At 54.4% G+C, this 15,783-nt stretch overlaps 2 protein-coding genes across 10 annotated transcripts; one reads left to right on the top strand and one right to left on the bottom strand.

The window, feature by feature from the left end:
• The first annotated feature begins 153 nt into the window (after positions 1-153).
• Positions 154-3,775, top strand: SMAGP (small cell adhesion glycoprotein). Of its 9 annotated transcripts, none has more exons than XM_049819590.1 (4): positions 181-278; positions 2,883-2,955; positions 3,126-3,200; positions 3,305-3,775. In XM_049819590.1, exons 2-4 carry the CDS (start codon positions 2,925-2,927, stop codon positions 3,475-3,477), a joined length of 279 nt encoding a protein of 92 aa, XP_049675547.1. In that variant the 5' UTR covers positions 181-278; positions 2,883-2,924; the 3' UTR covers positions 3,478-3,775. The 9 variants fall into 9 exon arrangements, with proteins under 9 accessions (XP_049675539.1, XP_049675547.1, XP_049675543.1 ...); XM_049819586.1 differs by having other exon boundaries at positions 3,123-3,200; XM_049819589.1 differs by lacking the exon at positions 181-278 and adding an exon at positions 282-371.
• Positions 3,776-4,317: 542 nt separating this feature from the next.
• DAZAP2 (DAZ associated protein 2) lies at positions 4,318-9,025 on the bottom strand. The gene is made up of 4 exons (XM_049819580.1): positions 8,930-9,025; positions 7,176-7,297; positions 6,421-6,663; positions 4,318-5,737 (listed from the first exon to the last, which is right to left on the bottom strand). The coding sequence occupies exons 1-4, from the start codon at positions 8,940-8,942 to the stop codon at positions 5,609-5,611; spliced, it is 507 nt and encodes a 168-aa protein (XP_049675537.1). The 5' UTR covers positions 8,943-9,025; the 3' UTR covers positions 4,318-5,608.
• Between the last annotated feature and the right edge of the window lie 6,758 nt (positions 9,026-15,783).

Here is a 15,783-nt window from a genome sequence, read left to right as displayed (position 1 = left end):
AAAGGCGTCAATCCGGTTTCGCCGGCTCCCAGAAAATGTGCTGCCATGCAAAAAAAAAAAAACAAAACAAAAAAAAAAAACCCCACCCCTGATTTTACTTCCCCTGTTCTGCCAAATTCCCCCATATTGAAGCAAAACCCCGTTGCCAATTGCTGCCCCGGTGCAAGAGCTTGCGTCGCCGCCCCGATGCCCGGTGATGGGCTGGCTCGCCAGCGAGCGAGGGGTTAACGGAGGAGGTATTTCTGGGATTTTATCATCATTGCAGCCAGACTGGAAAGGTGAGGCAGGAAAAGGGCAACGCCTTCGCCTGGGCGAGATTCGGAGCCGCACATGGTGCCGGCAGCCGCTCGCCCCGGCACAAGCGGGCGCAGGTAAGAGCTGGGGTGGGGGGCGTGACGTGGCTCCTGGGGTGACCCCCCCCAAAAAAAAATTCACCCTTTCCCGGGAGGTTTGGAGGGGTTTGGCTGCATCGGGCACGTGGATTTGCACCGGGAGGCAACGGGAGTCGTGCCACGAGGGACGCTGAAGTGTGGCTGGTTTTCTGGGGAGAAGCCGAAATGTCGGCTCTCGGCCGGGTGTTTTCCAGCTGGATTTCAGGCAGGCGGGAAGGGCAAGGGCCTGATCCTGCTACGGCGAGAGGCAGAAAGCAGAAAACCCAGTGGGAAAGCTGAGCAGGGCGCAGGGGAGAGCAAAACACTGCTCCCAGGGGGACCCGTCCCAGGGTGATGGAGGAGAAATGGGGGCGAGCAGGCTGCGGGGATGGGTGGCTCATCCCGTCTTCCATCCGTCGGGAATGGGAACGGGAATGGGAATGAGGGGCTGCGACGGCGCCACTGAGCATCCCCGACGGCACTCGGCGAAGCTTTTTGGGAGCAAAGCTGCAGGGCGGGGAGGATTTCGCTGTGGGAACGGCTCTTAAGTAACTTGGCCCGAGAGCAAGAATGAGGAAGATTATGGTTGGGTTTGTTGTTTTTTTTTTTTTTTACAACCCCTGCGTTGCTTTAAAAAAAAACCCCATGGAGATCCGTACGGATCTAGCGTGCTGGGGAAGTGAGTCACCCCCTCTCTCCGTCAGGCCCCCGGCACGGCCACGGCGGACGCCCGGAGGCTCCGACCGTGCGGCGGCTGGATCCCAACCCTGGCGAGGTAACTCTGGCGCTGCAAAATACCCCACGGTTTTCCGTGCCGTGGAGCACGGGACTCCTTCCCGGTTGGTTTTTGGGGAGCTCCTTCCCGTGATGCCAAGGCAGGAGCGATGAGGGGGTGTCGGGGAGGAGCATCCCTCCCCTGGGGAGCTTCGCTTTCATGAGCACCGACATTTTGATGCTGAAGCAAGTCTTTCTCCCAGCTAAAATTTGGTTTAAATTTTAGTGGGTCCCAGGACTCCATATTACAGGTGCTGTGGGTTTGTGTCCCCCACTGGCAATGCCGAACGGTTCCCAAGGAGCCCTCTCCCCGAGGCACCCGGATTGCACCCAGCTCCCTTTCCATCAAGCAGCGCCTTTTCCTCTTTTCCCTTAAATCCCAATCTTAGTTTGGGGGGAAATTTTACCCATTTTTTTGCTCCAAAGCCACCCAAGCAGCGGCTGCTGCTCCGTGGGAAGGTGGCGGTTGGGTTTGGAAAGCGCATGTAGCTCCCTGATGCCCAGACATCGCCGGCGGAGGAGCCCGATGAGCTTTAAAGCAAAGCTGTGTTTAATGCAAAGCTGGGCTTAACGCAAAGCTGGGATTAAAGCAAAGCTGGGATGAAAGCAAAGCTGGGTTTAAAGCAAAGCTGAGTTTAAAGCAAAGCTGTATTTAATGCAAAGCTGGGTTTAATGCAAAGCCAAGTTTAATGCAAAGCTGGGTTTAAAGCAAAACTGTTTAATGCAAAGCTGGGTTTAAAACAAAGCCGGGTTTAATGAGTTGGTGGCTCGTGCCAGCCTGAGCTTGAGTCTGGGAGGAAGATGTCGTTCTCAGGGGGAGCTGTGAGAGACTTGGGGTCCCGGTCCCCAGCCGGTGGGACAGGGGTCCCACGACAGTCCGTGCACGCTGCTGGGAAAGGGGAAAATTGTTTTCCCAAATTCCTGTGACTCTGTAAGCCCAAATGTTTGCACTCTGGTAGCACTCGAAAGCAAAACCTGCTGTTGTAAAGAGATGTTTTGCAAACACCCGACAGCGCTGTGAGTCACAAGGGCATGGTGGGACAACCAGGGCAGGGCTGGATCCTGAGAAATTTATCCCGCTTTCCAAAATCCAGGCGGTCGCTGGCAGGGTTTGCGTCGCCCCGTCCTCGTGAGATGCATCCTGACAGAACGGCACGGCCGCACTCCCAGCTCCCTACTCCTGGCCCGCGTCCATGCTCCCGCAGCTAAATTTCCTCTTTTTAAAAAAAAAAATAAAAAATTAAATTTTATTTCCTCCTGACATCTAGCGGCACGTCGCCGCAGAGCCGCTGAGTCACTTGTGCCCGAGCACCGGAGCCATTGCAGAACACATTTTCGGGGGGGGTTACAAAGGTTGTCCATCCACCTCGGGGAGAGCCACCAAGGTCGATTTAGCGGCTGCTGGTCCGGCTGCTTTTTGCAGGCAAAACATTACGGCTGCGGCATCAACCTCGGGACCCTGATCGGAGGATTTGCAAGGATTTACGGGCAATTTGAAGCTCTCAAAGTTTGAGCGCGAATTGCAGAGTCGGTGGCTGGGTTTTTTTCTCCTGCCTTTGCTAGCTTCGCTGCCTCCCTGCAAACCCGGCATGCCCCAGCCCGCTCCTCTCCATCAGCCCGAATAAAAATCTTTGCTTTGATTAGTGCTGCATGACCGCCTGCATCCCCCCTCGCGGCTCTGCCCTTCAGGGTGTTGCGTGTGAATTTATCACCTTTATTCTTTTTTTTTTTTGGTAGTTCTGAAGGACCCCAGACCTTCGTCTGGAAGGAGCTGATGCGATGGAAGGAGACCAGCCCCCTCTGACTGCAGGTGAGCACCCCGGGACAAGCTTTGCCGGACTGTTCGTGCCGTATAATCCCCGGCAAGACCTTGCCCGGGGCCAGCGTGTGCCCCGTCCAGCTAAGCCTGGCTCTGACCCGGGTCGGGACCAGCCTTGTTGACCTTCTCCTCTCTCCCTCTCTCCTGGTTTGATGAAGAAGAGCTGACAACCCCCTTCCTGAAGAAGGCTCACACCCCACCTCTCCACGAGGAAGCCAACACCGTGGTCATCGCAGGTAGGGGCTCTCCTTGCCGGATCCACCCCATTTACCGAGGAGCAGCTCGGGTACCGACCACTTGGGGCTAAACCCTGCTCCTCTCTCTGCCTTCTCCCTGGTAGTTGTCATCACCCTGGTGTTCCTCACCCTGCTGACGGTCCTGGTGGTGATCATCATCTACCTGTACAGAAACAAAGGCAGCTACCTCACCTACGAGCAGCCGGCGGCAGAGACCAACATGTCGGTGCAGATGGAGGATGCTCCATCCAAAGAGAAAGAAGAGTATTTTATCTAAGGTTTTATCCAAGCCACCTCTCTGATGCGCTCAGGTGCCTAAAGTTCCTGGAGTTGGAGTTCTACAAGCTGGTTTTGTTTTGGGTTTGGGGTTTTTTTTCCTTAATTTATTAAGCCAACCATGGAAGGAAAAATAAATAGGTGCGTGTCAGAGCTTTGCCCACTGCTGCCCAGAGCAGACCCGGGGCAAGGAGCACTTCGGCTCAGCGGAGGAGAGCAGGCACGGCCACGCTCCGGCTGCTCGCACCCACCCCGTCTCCTCCCTTTGGTGCTTTCCAATACAGCCCAGTGACAAAGGCTTGAAGAGTCGCTGTTGTTTTCTTTTTCCTTATCTCACAAAACAATTAAGTTATTCTGCTGATGATTTAGGGGTGGGTTAATTAGCATGGCTAATTTGGAGGCTAAGGTTAAGCGTGCATGTAAAATAGGCTGATGGATCGTGCAAGTTACAGAAAGCCCCATTGTAACTACAAACCCGGGGAAGCTCGTCCCTGCCCCGACAGGCGCCTGACCTCGGCGGGCTCGGGGAAATCAGAAGCGGAGCAGGTTTGCTTCGTCCGCGAAGTCGGCTTTAGCACCGGCACATAGGTGCAGGCAGGTAGTGACACTAGTTTTCCTCTGCTTTTGCTACGCACAAAGATGGGGTGAGGAGCAGCTCCAGACGTCCCTCCCCTGCTCCCTTCTCAAGGGCAGTTCCTCCTTTAAATCAACACCACCACCCCCCAAAAAAAAAAAAACAACAAACCCAAAGGAGGAAGTTCACAAAATAGCAGCAAAGAGGAAATAAGTGAAGAAACCCTAAGGCTTGCAATGGGCAGGAACCAAGGGGTTTTATTTGAGGTCTAATGCAAATTTGCTACTTTATTCAAATTTTCAAAATAGTCTTTATTCTACTTTTTTTTTAGTATAAAAAAATCCACAAGTTAAGTGCACCACAGTGTATACAGAGAGAGACGTAATGCTGAACTTTCATAACAGTCAGTTGTATGGTTAAACACAACATATACAGGACACAGATTTAGATTAAACTGAAACCTCAAGATAAAATATATTTGAATCTGGTATTTTTCTTCATAAAACAAAACAAAACCAAAAAAAAAAAAAAAAAACCAAAACATTGAGGATCCCTGAAATATTCTTCTTAACCCTAATAAGACTTCATTATACCCAAGTCATTTTTAAAGTATGCATTCATAAAACAACCCATTAACCAAGCTAATTTGTGTGTTGATTGACAGTTGCTACACACCCTTGGACAGATGGTAACCAGCCTCTCTGTCTGAACAACAGCCTTAAGGAGTTTTGGTGTCAAGACACCAGGTTGAGTTTAAAAAAAAAAAAAAAAAAAAAAAAGTTTGTTTATTAAGCATCGCTCTAAAAGCCTAGTTAGCATTGAATGAAATGTTCAAACATGAGTTGCATTGTGTTTCTGGCACCAAAGCATGGCTTTGATTAGATCTAATGTGCAAAGAAATCCAAGATTACTTGGAGTGTATAAAAAAAATCCCATGATACACGCCAGCTGCATACCTTCCTGGAGGAAAACGATGGGCGAATGTGAGCACGGAGTGCTTCGAGGGATCCATTCTAGAGTGAGGTCAGGAAGAAAGAAGCGCCAAGGTGCCCTCCCCGCTACTGGGAAGTGAAGTTTGCCTCGCTTTTCTATCCAGCACCTTTGCTTCGATGGAAGGGAAACTCGGGTGGTTGTGGCTCTGGGTCCAGCGGACCGGTACGAGCATGAAGGGAAGGCGAAACCGGATCCGCTCCCTCGCCCTCCCCAAAGCCAGTGTATAGGTAGCCGATTAATAAAAGCTCAGCGCTGCGGTATTACTCCAGTGAAAGGAAAGGAAGAGGCAGGGCTGCTGAGCTCACATTCATTTCGTGAATTAATCCCCCCCCTCCCCATTTGAACAGAGGCACTGCTATCGTTAACAGGGTTTCTTGTTTCGCTTGGAAGTGCCTGCAGGGCCGGGCACCAAACCAGGAAGACACCTCACCGCTGTGTGTCTGATCTGCAACTTCAGGTTAATATGGACTAAAGCAGTTACATCGTGAGAAGTGCTGACAGTATGTGATGTCTTTCCTTACACAAATGTAGCCCCCCCCCCTCTCCCCCCGTTCCCCTTCCTTCTTCACCAGATAGTGTAGCCGCCGTCTGAGCCTCCCAGGAAGAAGTTTCCCTTCCGTTGCGTCACCAAGACGTTGGCTCCCTGCATTACGGCCAGCTGGGCGGCATTGGGGGGACAGCCAGGAGGGGGGGGCTGGAAGACAGAAAAAGGAGAGGGGGAGAGGATAGTTGAGGTCGGTGCCACGACAGGAGCTGGCACAAAGCCACCGTGGGCCACAGGGACCCAGAAACCTCCCAGTCGATGTCCCCGTCACTTGCTACCGAGCAAAGATTGAGCAATAGAGTCCAGGAGTTGATGGGAAATGCTCGGTTCCTCGTCCGTGCCCTGCCCTCTCTTTTCGGAGCCTGCAGCCCATACGGCTGGCCCTGGCTTTTTGCCCACACAGAGGAGCCTGTGAGCTGTGGAACAAGATCTTCACGTGGCTGTGAGCCATGGGTGGAAAGTCCAGGGGAGCAGGAACTTCCCACAGCTCCCCCGTAGCACGGAAAGAGGCCAAGTCCACGTTTGGGGCCAGGGAAAGTCAGGTCACCAAGCAGCCCTATTGGCTTGCCTTCCCCCGAGGCATGTTACGCCATGGCCCCCAGGCCAAATCAGGGCTAGCACTGGCCACGCAATGGTTTTGCTGAGCCATAACCACCTGCGAGCCTACGCAGCTCCAGAGCCACAGGCTGGCCAGAGACAGCAAGCCCTTAGCATGAAAGTAGGAGCTTACTCTTCTCTCAAATGACGGATCAGGTAAGAAACATGTTTTTCTCAGAAAAAAAAGGACATCATCTCCCCCACTACCCGGGTTTTGAGGATGCACTAATACTTACAGGGATGCTGGCTGTTCCACCAGCCCCAAACCTTGCTCCAGCATCAAAGCCACCTTCAACAAGGACTGTCGATCCTGGAGGATAAACCGGTCCCACGGGGTAATACGCCATCGGGACCGACGAGCCGATCGGACCCACGGCCACAGACTGGGCCATGGGCAGGAAGACAGAAGTGCCCGGATATGCCGCAGACATCGTCGGTACGGTGGCAGCCCCCAGAGGCACGAAGCTGGGACGGTAAAGCTGGGAAAAAAAGCCATGCAAGCAAGTTTAGAGACTTGTTATTCTCCACACCCAGTCATTTACTCAGCCTTGCTGTCAAAGCACTAGCTCCAAAGCAGACTTTCACCCTCCTCCTTGCACAAGGGAGTCCCCTTCCCTGAGCGTTTACTTTGGGGTATGGGTAAAAAAACATTTTTCCCACTGTTGGAGACAGTTTTCCCCCACTGCCTGCAAGAATTCAACTAAGAGAGGTTATCATAGGTGTGTTTTACAGCTACAGGTGAGCTAAGTTTGTCATCTTAACTTAAGGGGAAGCTTTGAACGTTTGTCACTTCAAGTGGATGATTCAGATCTCGTAAGAGAATCTGGGGACAGACCGCTGCCCAGTGACATAAGCAGCAAACAAGTCCTCCAGGCAAAAAAAGAAAAAAATTTTAAAAAAAAATTGCAGCTCTAAACTTATTCAAAGTTTTTTTTTTCATTGGGAGGGGCCCCAGAAGAAAATAAAGCTTTCGGAGAAGCGTCCCGCCTACCTCGGAATAAGCAGGAGGTGCGTCTGTGTAGGGCGGCGGCTGTGGAAGGGGCATAGTCTGTGGGTACACGGCGGGGTTGGCGGGGGACTGGACGGGGTAGGACGGCTGGGTGGGATATTGTCCTGCAAGAAAAAGGAGAATTCAACCCAAGGCAGAAACAAAGCCAGACAAGACGCTGACGAGTTGTTTGGTGTCGGGTGGTTTGGTTTCTTTTTTCAGAAAACCCCGTTTCTTAATTATCACGTGAGCAGAAGGGAGTATCAGCTCTAGGAGCGTCCGGGCACAATTAACTCGCAGTATTGCCTGGGTGATCGACCCCCTGTCCCCCCCCCCGAAACCACAGACACCCGGCTGTCCTCGCCCGGACTTCGGCAGTCCGGTTGAGGGCCAAAACAAAACCAAGAGTTAAAATGCCCTTTTGCCGGAACTGGGAGCGATGAGAAGGCAGGAAGCCCGACAAAGGAAAAAAAAAATAATAATAATACGTCAAATTATTCTGGGTCACCGCGCCAGCGCTCGGACTTGCAAATTCTTAAACCGAAACCAAAACAAACCAGACCCGATCGTAGTTTTGGGGGGCAAAGACGAGGCGGCGTTGGGGCGAGTGTTTTCCCACGTCCCGTCCCCCCCCCCCCGACGTGATGGTGGGAGGGGGCCGATCTCCTGGTCGTGCTGGGTGGAAAATCGCTTTTGCTGTGACGACGCCAAGGGGTTTTAACAAGTTCCGAATTCGGCCCCTTCTGCCGGGATCCGGAGGGGCTCCTGGGGTCCCCCCAGCACCCTCTGACCCCAGCCTGACACACCCCCCCCCCCCCCACTGCTGGGAGGGAGCCCATTAGGCCATGGGGGGTGGGCAGCCCCCCATGGGTGCCCCCTCCCCGTCTCCCCCCCCCCAGCCTGGGTCTGTCGGGGGGGTCTCAACCCCTTCAGCTGCCCCCAATGTTACCACTCGGGGGGGTCCCCCTGATCCAGCTCCCCCCTGCATGCAAGGGGGTCCACCCCCCCCCCCCCATGAGTCCCCGGTGTCACCCAAGGGGTCCCCCCCCTTTACACCACCCAAGACCCACCCCCCCCGTGGTGCAGGTGCTCTCCCCCACCCCCCCACGGGCCCCCCCGTGGGGGTTTCTCCACACTATTCCATCACCCAGGGGGTCTCCCACAGCCTGCCAGAAAATGGGGTCCCTTCTCACGTCACCCGGGGGATCCCCTACGTCAGCGGGGGGGGGGGGGTCTCCCCTACCTCAGCGCCCCCACCCCCATCTAATGGGGTACCCCTCGCCTCACGCGTGGGGGGGCGACCCTCTCGCTCCAGCTCCTCCTTACGTCACCCGGGGGATCCCCTACGTCGGGGGGGGGGTGGGGAGGAATGTCTCCCCAACCTCAGCTCGTCCTCCCCGTACGGAATGGGGGACGCCTTACGTCACGGCGGGGGGGGGGTGGGTGTCCGTCGCCGCCCCCCCCCCCCCCCGCCCCAACGGGGCGCCCGGCACTCACAGGGTTAAAGGCCGGGCCTCGGGCCGGCGGCGCCATAGCGACCCGCGCGCCCGCCCCCCCGCCCCACTCCCATTGGCCGCCCGGCGCCCGCGCGGCCCCGGCCCCGCTCGCGCGGTCACGCGCTGCGGCGCCTCCCTTAAAGGCGCCGCGTCCCCGCGACGGAGCTTCCCCGGTGTTTGGGGCGGGGGGGGGGGGAGCTGCCGGTGAAAGAGAAAGAGGGGGGAGGAGGGAGGAGCGGTCCCCTCCCCCCCCGTCCTTGCCTTTGCCGTTCATGGCGGCGCTGGCTCCGGCGGCGGCTCCCGCTCTGCCCGCGCCGCGCGCTTCCTCCTCGGTGTCACTGCGGCGCTGCGGGAGGGGGAGGGCCGCGGGGGGGGCGGGGCCCGGAGGGGAGGTGGGGGGAGGGAAAGCAGGAAGCGGGCGCGGCGCGCATGCGCACGCCCCGCGGCGTCATCGCGCGCGCGGGGGGGCGGGGTCCCGCCATCTTAAAGGGGCCGCGGAGGGAGTTGGGGGGGGGGGGGGGGGGGGGGGGTGCGGAGACGTCGGTCCCCAGGGCCCGAGGCGGGGGGTGGCAGGCCGGCCCCTAGGGGTGGGGGCACGTAGGCCCTTAGGGTTGGGGGGGGCGGGCGGGCAGGCAGGTAGGCAGGCAGGCAGGCAGGCAGGCCCCTAGGGTTGAGGGGGGGGGGGGGGTCAGGTAGGCCCCTAGGGTTGAGGGGGGGGGGGGGGGTCAGGTAGGCCCCTAGGGTTGAGGGGGGGGGGTCAGGTAGGCCCCTAGGGTTGAGGGGAGGGAGGGAGGGGGGGGGTCAGATAGGCCCCTAGTGTTGACGGGAGGGAGGGGGGGGGGGTCAGGTAGGCCCCTAGGGTTGAGGGGAGGGAGGGAGGGGGGGGGGGTCAGGTAGGCCCCTAGGGTTGAGAGGGGCGGGGGGGGGGGGGGGGGAGTCAGGTAGGCCCCTAGGGTTGAGGGGAGGGAGGGAGGGGGTCAGGTAGGCCCCTAGGCTTGAGGGGGGGGCGCAGCTTAAGCAAGGCCTGGGTGGGAGCTCTAGGTAGGCCCCAGGGGTGAAGGGGGTCCCTAAGCGGAGCCTGGGGGGACTAGATGGGGCCTGGAGTGGTGGGGAGGGCCCAGGTAGGCCTAAGGGGTTGGGGGGGGAGGCATAAGCAGGGTCTCCAGGGGGGGGTTCTCGGGTAGGGCCTAATATGGTGGTGGGGTCCCCAGGCAGGCCCTGGGGGTGAGGGGGCCTCTAAGTAGGGCTGGGGAGGGGAATGGGGGTCCCAGGTGGAGCCTAGAGTAGTGGCTAGACCTGGGCAAGGGGTCCTGGGCAGGGCCTTGGGGGCAAGGGGGGGATGTCCCCATGCAGGTGCCAGCATTGAGGGGGGGGACCATAAGCAGGGTCCAGGTGGTGGGGGCCCTGCCAGGCCCATAGGTGAGGTGGGGGTCTGGCAGCATGGCCCAGGGGCAACGCGGGGTGCCCCCAGCCCCAGCAGGACCCAGCCCAGCTGGCTGTCTTGTCAGGCAAGAGCCTTTCCAGAGCCTGGGGCAAGTACTGGGGGAACTGGTGGGCGAGGGAGCCCCCAGCTCTCTCCCTGCTTCCTCCTGAATTGCACCCAGCGAAAGAAGCCGCCTCTGAGTTCATGCATAAAAGATCAATGGAAATGGTTGGTAACCTCCAAATATTGTTAAGCTTAATTAAGCCTTAAGGACCGCGAAGCGTCAGCAGGCAGAGCTGCTCGTTAGCACAGTGACTGCAGCCTGAGCTCCTGGTTATGTTGGTTCTTCTAAACCGTGTACTCGTGGTTGTTGTTACAAGCCCCGAGTGCTTCCCGGGGCCCTCCGCAGGACCCTATTTTCTGCCTCCCTGTGGCAGGGAGCCTCTCGAGACCCTCCTTTCGGGGGGCAGCATCCTGCCACGGGACCCATTGGCTTCAGCGTTTTCTCCCCCAACACGTGTGGGGCATGAGAAGAACAGGTTCCTTTCCGAAGTGACTGTGGTCTCCCCTTCTTGTCCTAAGTGTAGCCAAAACACTGCCGAGAAAGTGAAGATGCGGTGAGGTATGCGCATTTCTCAGGCTTGTTCTGCCCCACTGTTCCCCTTCATCCAGCAGCAGCACAGGGGAGACCTCAGTAGATCCATGGAACTAAAATACCTCTTTGATTTGCGCACTCTTTTACCATGTATTTAGGGCTGCATTTGCAAGAGTGGGCAGCCCCCCCTCTTAACACCAGCCCTGTTCAACAAAGCTCTGGCATCTACCTCGGCTTAAAAACATCGTGGGGTTAAAAGAGGAGAGTGAGGTTTCTCATGATAATCTTTAGTGAATTTGGGATGAGTTATGGGGGCTAAATACCGTTACAAAAAATCTGTTGCAGGTGTTGCCTGCTGAAGATGGATCCACCAGCAGAAGGTGCAGTCAGAGGTCTGGAGCTGTGCATAGAGAAGGTATGATGCAATCTAGTAGTTACATGAGTAAAGTCTTGTCTAAAAAAATAATGTGTATGGATGGCAATGAAAAGACCATGATAAAGATACCCCCTTAAAAGTGTAAAAATCCACCTTTTTTTGTGATTTTGATAAACTTTCTGGCTGCATTTTGGCCGGAGTTTGAGGGCACAACTCGCTCTTTCAAGCTCGTTTTCAGGCACTGCAATCAACAATATCATTGTTCTCTTCCCTATTTAAGTGAACTTCTCATGAATAATGTACTGGCTGCCTGATGAATATGCACGTTGGCTGGTGTGCCTGGGAGGGCTTCATCAATAATTCATGCCCAGAAAATGTTCTTCACCTTGCAACTGTACAGGAACCGTAAAAAAAAAAAAAAAAAAAAAAAAAAATAAAATATTTACCCTTTAAAGTGGGAGAGAAGATGGCTTGAAATCTGCCCACGGAAATGCGGAGTGAGGTGTGTTGTACTTAAGTGTGGTGAAAGTAAGTGAGGGGGAGAGCACCTCCAGGAAGGAGAAGGTCGTTTCTGAGGGGCTGAGCCCAGATGTCTTCACAAACCCAACCCTGCAAAGCCCCAGAGCTCGCTGGAACTGCTCAGGGTTAAGCCTGTTCAGCAGCTCCTGGCTTCAGACCCTAATTTATTCTAACAAACGTGCCTTTTTCCACTCTCTTGTTACCATTACACAGAAAACTTCCTTGCAAAGAAAGAGTGGAAATGCTCTGCGAGGTGGGGAAGGCAAGGAGAGAGTGTTTCCATTTGGTGGAGCCGGGGTCTTCGGAAGGCACCTGCCTTCAAATCCCTGGCGATTGTTTTTATTTGTGTTTTTATCACTGATTACCTCCTTTAAAGGCCTCTTGGGACCCCAGGAGGAAAAAAAAACTCCAGTAAACCTCAAAAGCTCTGAACAATCGGCTCATGAGTTGTCTTGCGCCGTGCGGCCCTGAAATGGAAACCTGGAAAAGTCGAGGCGGTTTCTGGATGCCTGGCTGCATGCCAGCAGACTTTGCTTCCCACGCTGGGCGCTTCTGAAAGGCAAAGAGGATGGTCTGCAAAGAGCCTGGCGCGCCATCGGCGCTGCACCGATAACACGCAAAACAGATAAAAGCGTAAATGGCCGAGTCTGCGGTTTTGGGTGAGCAAAGGGCCCACACTGAAAGTCCTTGTGTAATACGCAACACGGGGTTACTTAACCCTGATTAGAAGCAGAGCTGGCTGGGATAACACTACTTAAAGTAGCAAAAATGAAGTAGCAGGAAAAATTCAGCTGATACCGACCGGTGGCCTTACGAGCAGATACGTGTTTGTGAAACTTTACTCATATGAGTAATCAGAATCGAGAGGTACTTCGAGGCAGTGAGCACCCTATGGGTGTAGGGCTATAATTAATTACGTAAAAATAATGAATAAGCAGTTAATTACTGGATGATATCTTCCACCTAGGGAAAATGCTGCTCTTCCTTCTCCCACCTCTGAAATCGAGGGGTTTCTGTCCTTGGCTTTGCCAGGACCGGATTTCACCCAGTGCTACCGAGTGGCCTGAAAAATCCCTTGGAAATTTTAGAGCCTGTTTCCAGCTTTAAGAGGAAAAGCGAAGCAGGGGCCAGATCTATCGTGGCACCAACAAACCTGCATTAAACCCCCCTGCAGTCTTTAAAAAGCGCATACTTAAGCCCAGGTTCAGCGAAGTTTCTGAGCAACTGGAGTTGCTTTGCAGCATGGGAGCCAAATTAAAGTCCTGGCTTGCTTTTTTCCTGCACTTTCAGCCATGTAAGTTCTCGGAACAGCTGGAATAAGCTGGTTTGTGGCATATATGTTCCTTGCAGGGCTGGAAGCCTTTCCGTAGCAAATCAGATGTGCCAGAAACCGCAGGATCAGGTGCAAACCCTCCTCTGACCCGTTGCTGCGTGTGATTAGAGCAGCCAAGTCGGCGAAAGAAGCACGGACAAGAAACCTGCAATATTAATTTGGTCACCTACCAAGAGTTCTTGCCGACAGAGCAAGCTCTGGAACAAAGGACACATTCTTGCAGTCAGCATTTTAGTTTTGCTGGCTATTCCTGTCAAACAGTTAATTAAAATCCCCCCCTCCCCTTCCAAACAAGCTATTTTCCTGAAGAAAAAAAGCTTTTCAGCACTCATGAAATCAATTCCTCTTCAAGAAAAATTAAAAATGCACTGTGCACCCTTTTCTCCACATGCATTATATTAACCAGTATGCCAATGTATGTAAATGAGTCTGAAATTCAACTCGATGGAAGTATTTAAATATTCATAATCACAGTACAGCATATGCAAACCAGGCTCTCGGCAGACTTGCACTGCAGTCTCCAGTAACAGCTGTACTGGGGCAAAGATGCTTTAACGTATCTAATTTGATTATTAATGAAAACGTGGTCAGCACTGGCTGTGTATTTGTTAATATTCGTGCCTCGGCGTTAACCTCTGCCAGACGTTGAGCGCTCGCTTAATTCCCGCTCAATCTGAGCGCGGGCTGCAGCAGTAGGTGCTAATCGGGACTGAATGTTATCATATTAAGCTGGTACTAAGAGGCTAGGCTAGTCTAAGTGACGTTAATTAGAGAAGCCTTTCTGTGCGCGCAGGAGAGGACGTGGGATGGATTTGGCCTTGGAAGAACTGCACGTGGTGTTTGCATTTTTTGAACAGGAATGCCTGTTAGGTCCGTGCTACTGTATGTACTTGCTCACGGATGATGGGAAAAGCGCTGTGGGAGCGGGTTGTGAATATCTTATGATGAACTGCCAAAAAGGTATGTTATGAGGCAAGGATTTAAATTAGTCCATTAGCTTTTTCTGCAGAGAAAGACGGATGGTACAATTATTTCCAGCTAATAGGGATGGGAAAGAAGTAAAAATAATTCGGCTTTATCAAGCCATGCTCATTTTTAAGAGGTGCTGATAATTGAGATGTTATGTTGGAGTTTTTGTCCATTTTTCCCTCCTTTTTTCCTGCCAGGAGACAAGAAGGAAGTTACAATTTTAAAATTGTAAAAGATACAGAATGCAAGATAATAATGTACTCTGCTTCCTTTCTTTTTAATGATTCCAAACAAGCTATAATTGGTCCATAAGTTGGCTTGAAAAGCCGCAGAATTGCACCTGCGCTTCTAATGAGCTTTGCAATTACAGAAATAGTTCTCTTCCTTCTTTCAATTATGTAGTGACAAGGTTGAAGTTGCACCTGAGTTCCCTTTATGGCGCTTATTTCCTCGCTCCTTCACCCAGTCCACACAAAAAAAGAGCCCCGACGAGCCCTAGGGCCCAGGACTCGTTCACAAGCAGCGTGCCTCGCACAAGTCTGCACAATCACGCCTGGAAATTAAAATGACCTGTAGGATTCGGAGAGCCTCCGGTAGCATATTCCCTCTCGGAGGCACCCAGAAGCAAATCCCGTCTTGGTGTTGTGAACTATTATTGTCTGTTTATTGCTTCACCCCCAGAGCAGCCCTGCAGCCTCCCAGCTTGACGCTCAAACTTTGCACCGTGGGTGAGCGAGCACGAGTTAAGGGCAGCCGGCGTGATCTCCGTTAACCGGCCTGCAGCGTATCCCCGTTGTCCCTGCGGAAAGGTGCTGCTGCAGGCAAGGTGGGTGCCAGCGGCTACGTGCATCCTCATTTTTGGGACCCCTTGGGTGTCCCAAGGTCCCGTACGTGCCGCTTAGGGAGCTGTCAGCTCCCGCTTTAAATAAACCTCATTGTCAGAGCAGCTCCGAGCGTGGGGTCCGAAACCCCCCCGGACTCTTTTGAGCCCAAAGGAGGGCAGGATCCCATGGGCTCCACTCGTCCTTGGGACGTGCAGCCCCGGAGGGTCGGAAGCAAGCCCGCTGCAGCCCAGCGTGGGGAGTGGGAAGCCGGCCGGCTGGCCGGCGCACGGAGGAGCTCAGCCTCCTGCATATTATGCTGGGAGGCTGGATCTGAAGCTAATGCTATGCCGGGAAGATGGAGCATCTTGAATTATTACTGTGGCTTCCCTGGGTAAAGGCTGGCGCTGCTCCCGCCCAGGCTCCTGCCTCCAGCTCCCACTTTCAAGCCTCAGGAAGGTTTTTGGGGTGGTTTCATTACTTAAAGAAAAGTCCTGAGCCCTGGTAGGCGGCAGGTTCAGCACCGGGGCTCTATCCCAAGCCGTGGCCCTGGAGGAAAGCGGATAAAGAGGGGGGGTGAAGGCGAACAAATTGAATCCTTTGTGCTACCCCGGGGTGGTTCACGTTAATGTGATGATTAATGCATTAATTTATGATGATGAAATGCTGTATTAGGGTTTTGATGAGCCGGCTCAGAGCTGGGGTCGGGAGGGCTGCTCCAGGCGTGATTTTGTGGGGTGGTGCAGAGCCTGGGGCTCCCCCCGGCACCCACCCTGGCAAATTGGGGACCCGGCTGCTTGGGGTTTGCAAAGGGGGACCCCAAAGCTGGGGAGGCTGCTGCTGGGAATGGAGTCGGGGGCTTTGGGAGAGTCAGGGAATTAAGCAGGCTGGAATTTGGGGGAGTGTGGGCTTTGGGGGTCTGGGCTTTGGGGGAGTTGGGAGTGGGAGGCTGTGAGGTTTGGGGGGTTCTGGCACTTCGGGGTCTGCGTTTTAGGGGAGACTGGGATTGGACATGGCTGGATTTTGGGGGATCTGAGTCTTGTGGGGGTCTGGGATTTGGGGGGCTCTGGCTTTTGGAG

Source organism: Accipiter gentilis, chromosome 16, assembly GCF_929443795.1.
Source record: "Accipiter gentilis chromosome 16, bAccGen1.1, whole genome shotgun sequence".
In the NCBI taxonomy this organism is placed as follows: domain Eukaryota; kingdom Metazoa; phylum Chordata; class Aves; order Accipitriformes; family Accipitridae; genus Astur; species Astur gentilis.
Note: the sequence above shows the minus strand (reverse complement) of the source record. Positions and strands in the feature narration are given on the sequence as shown.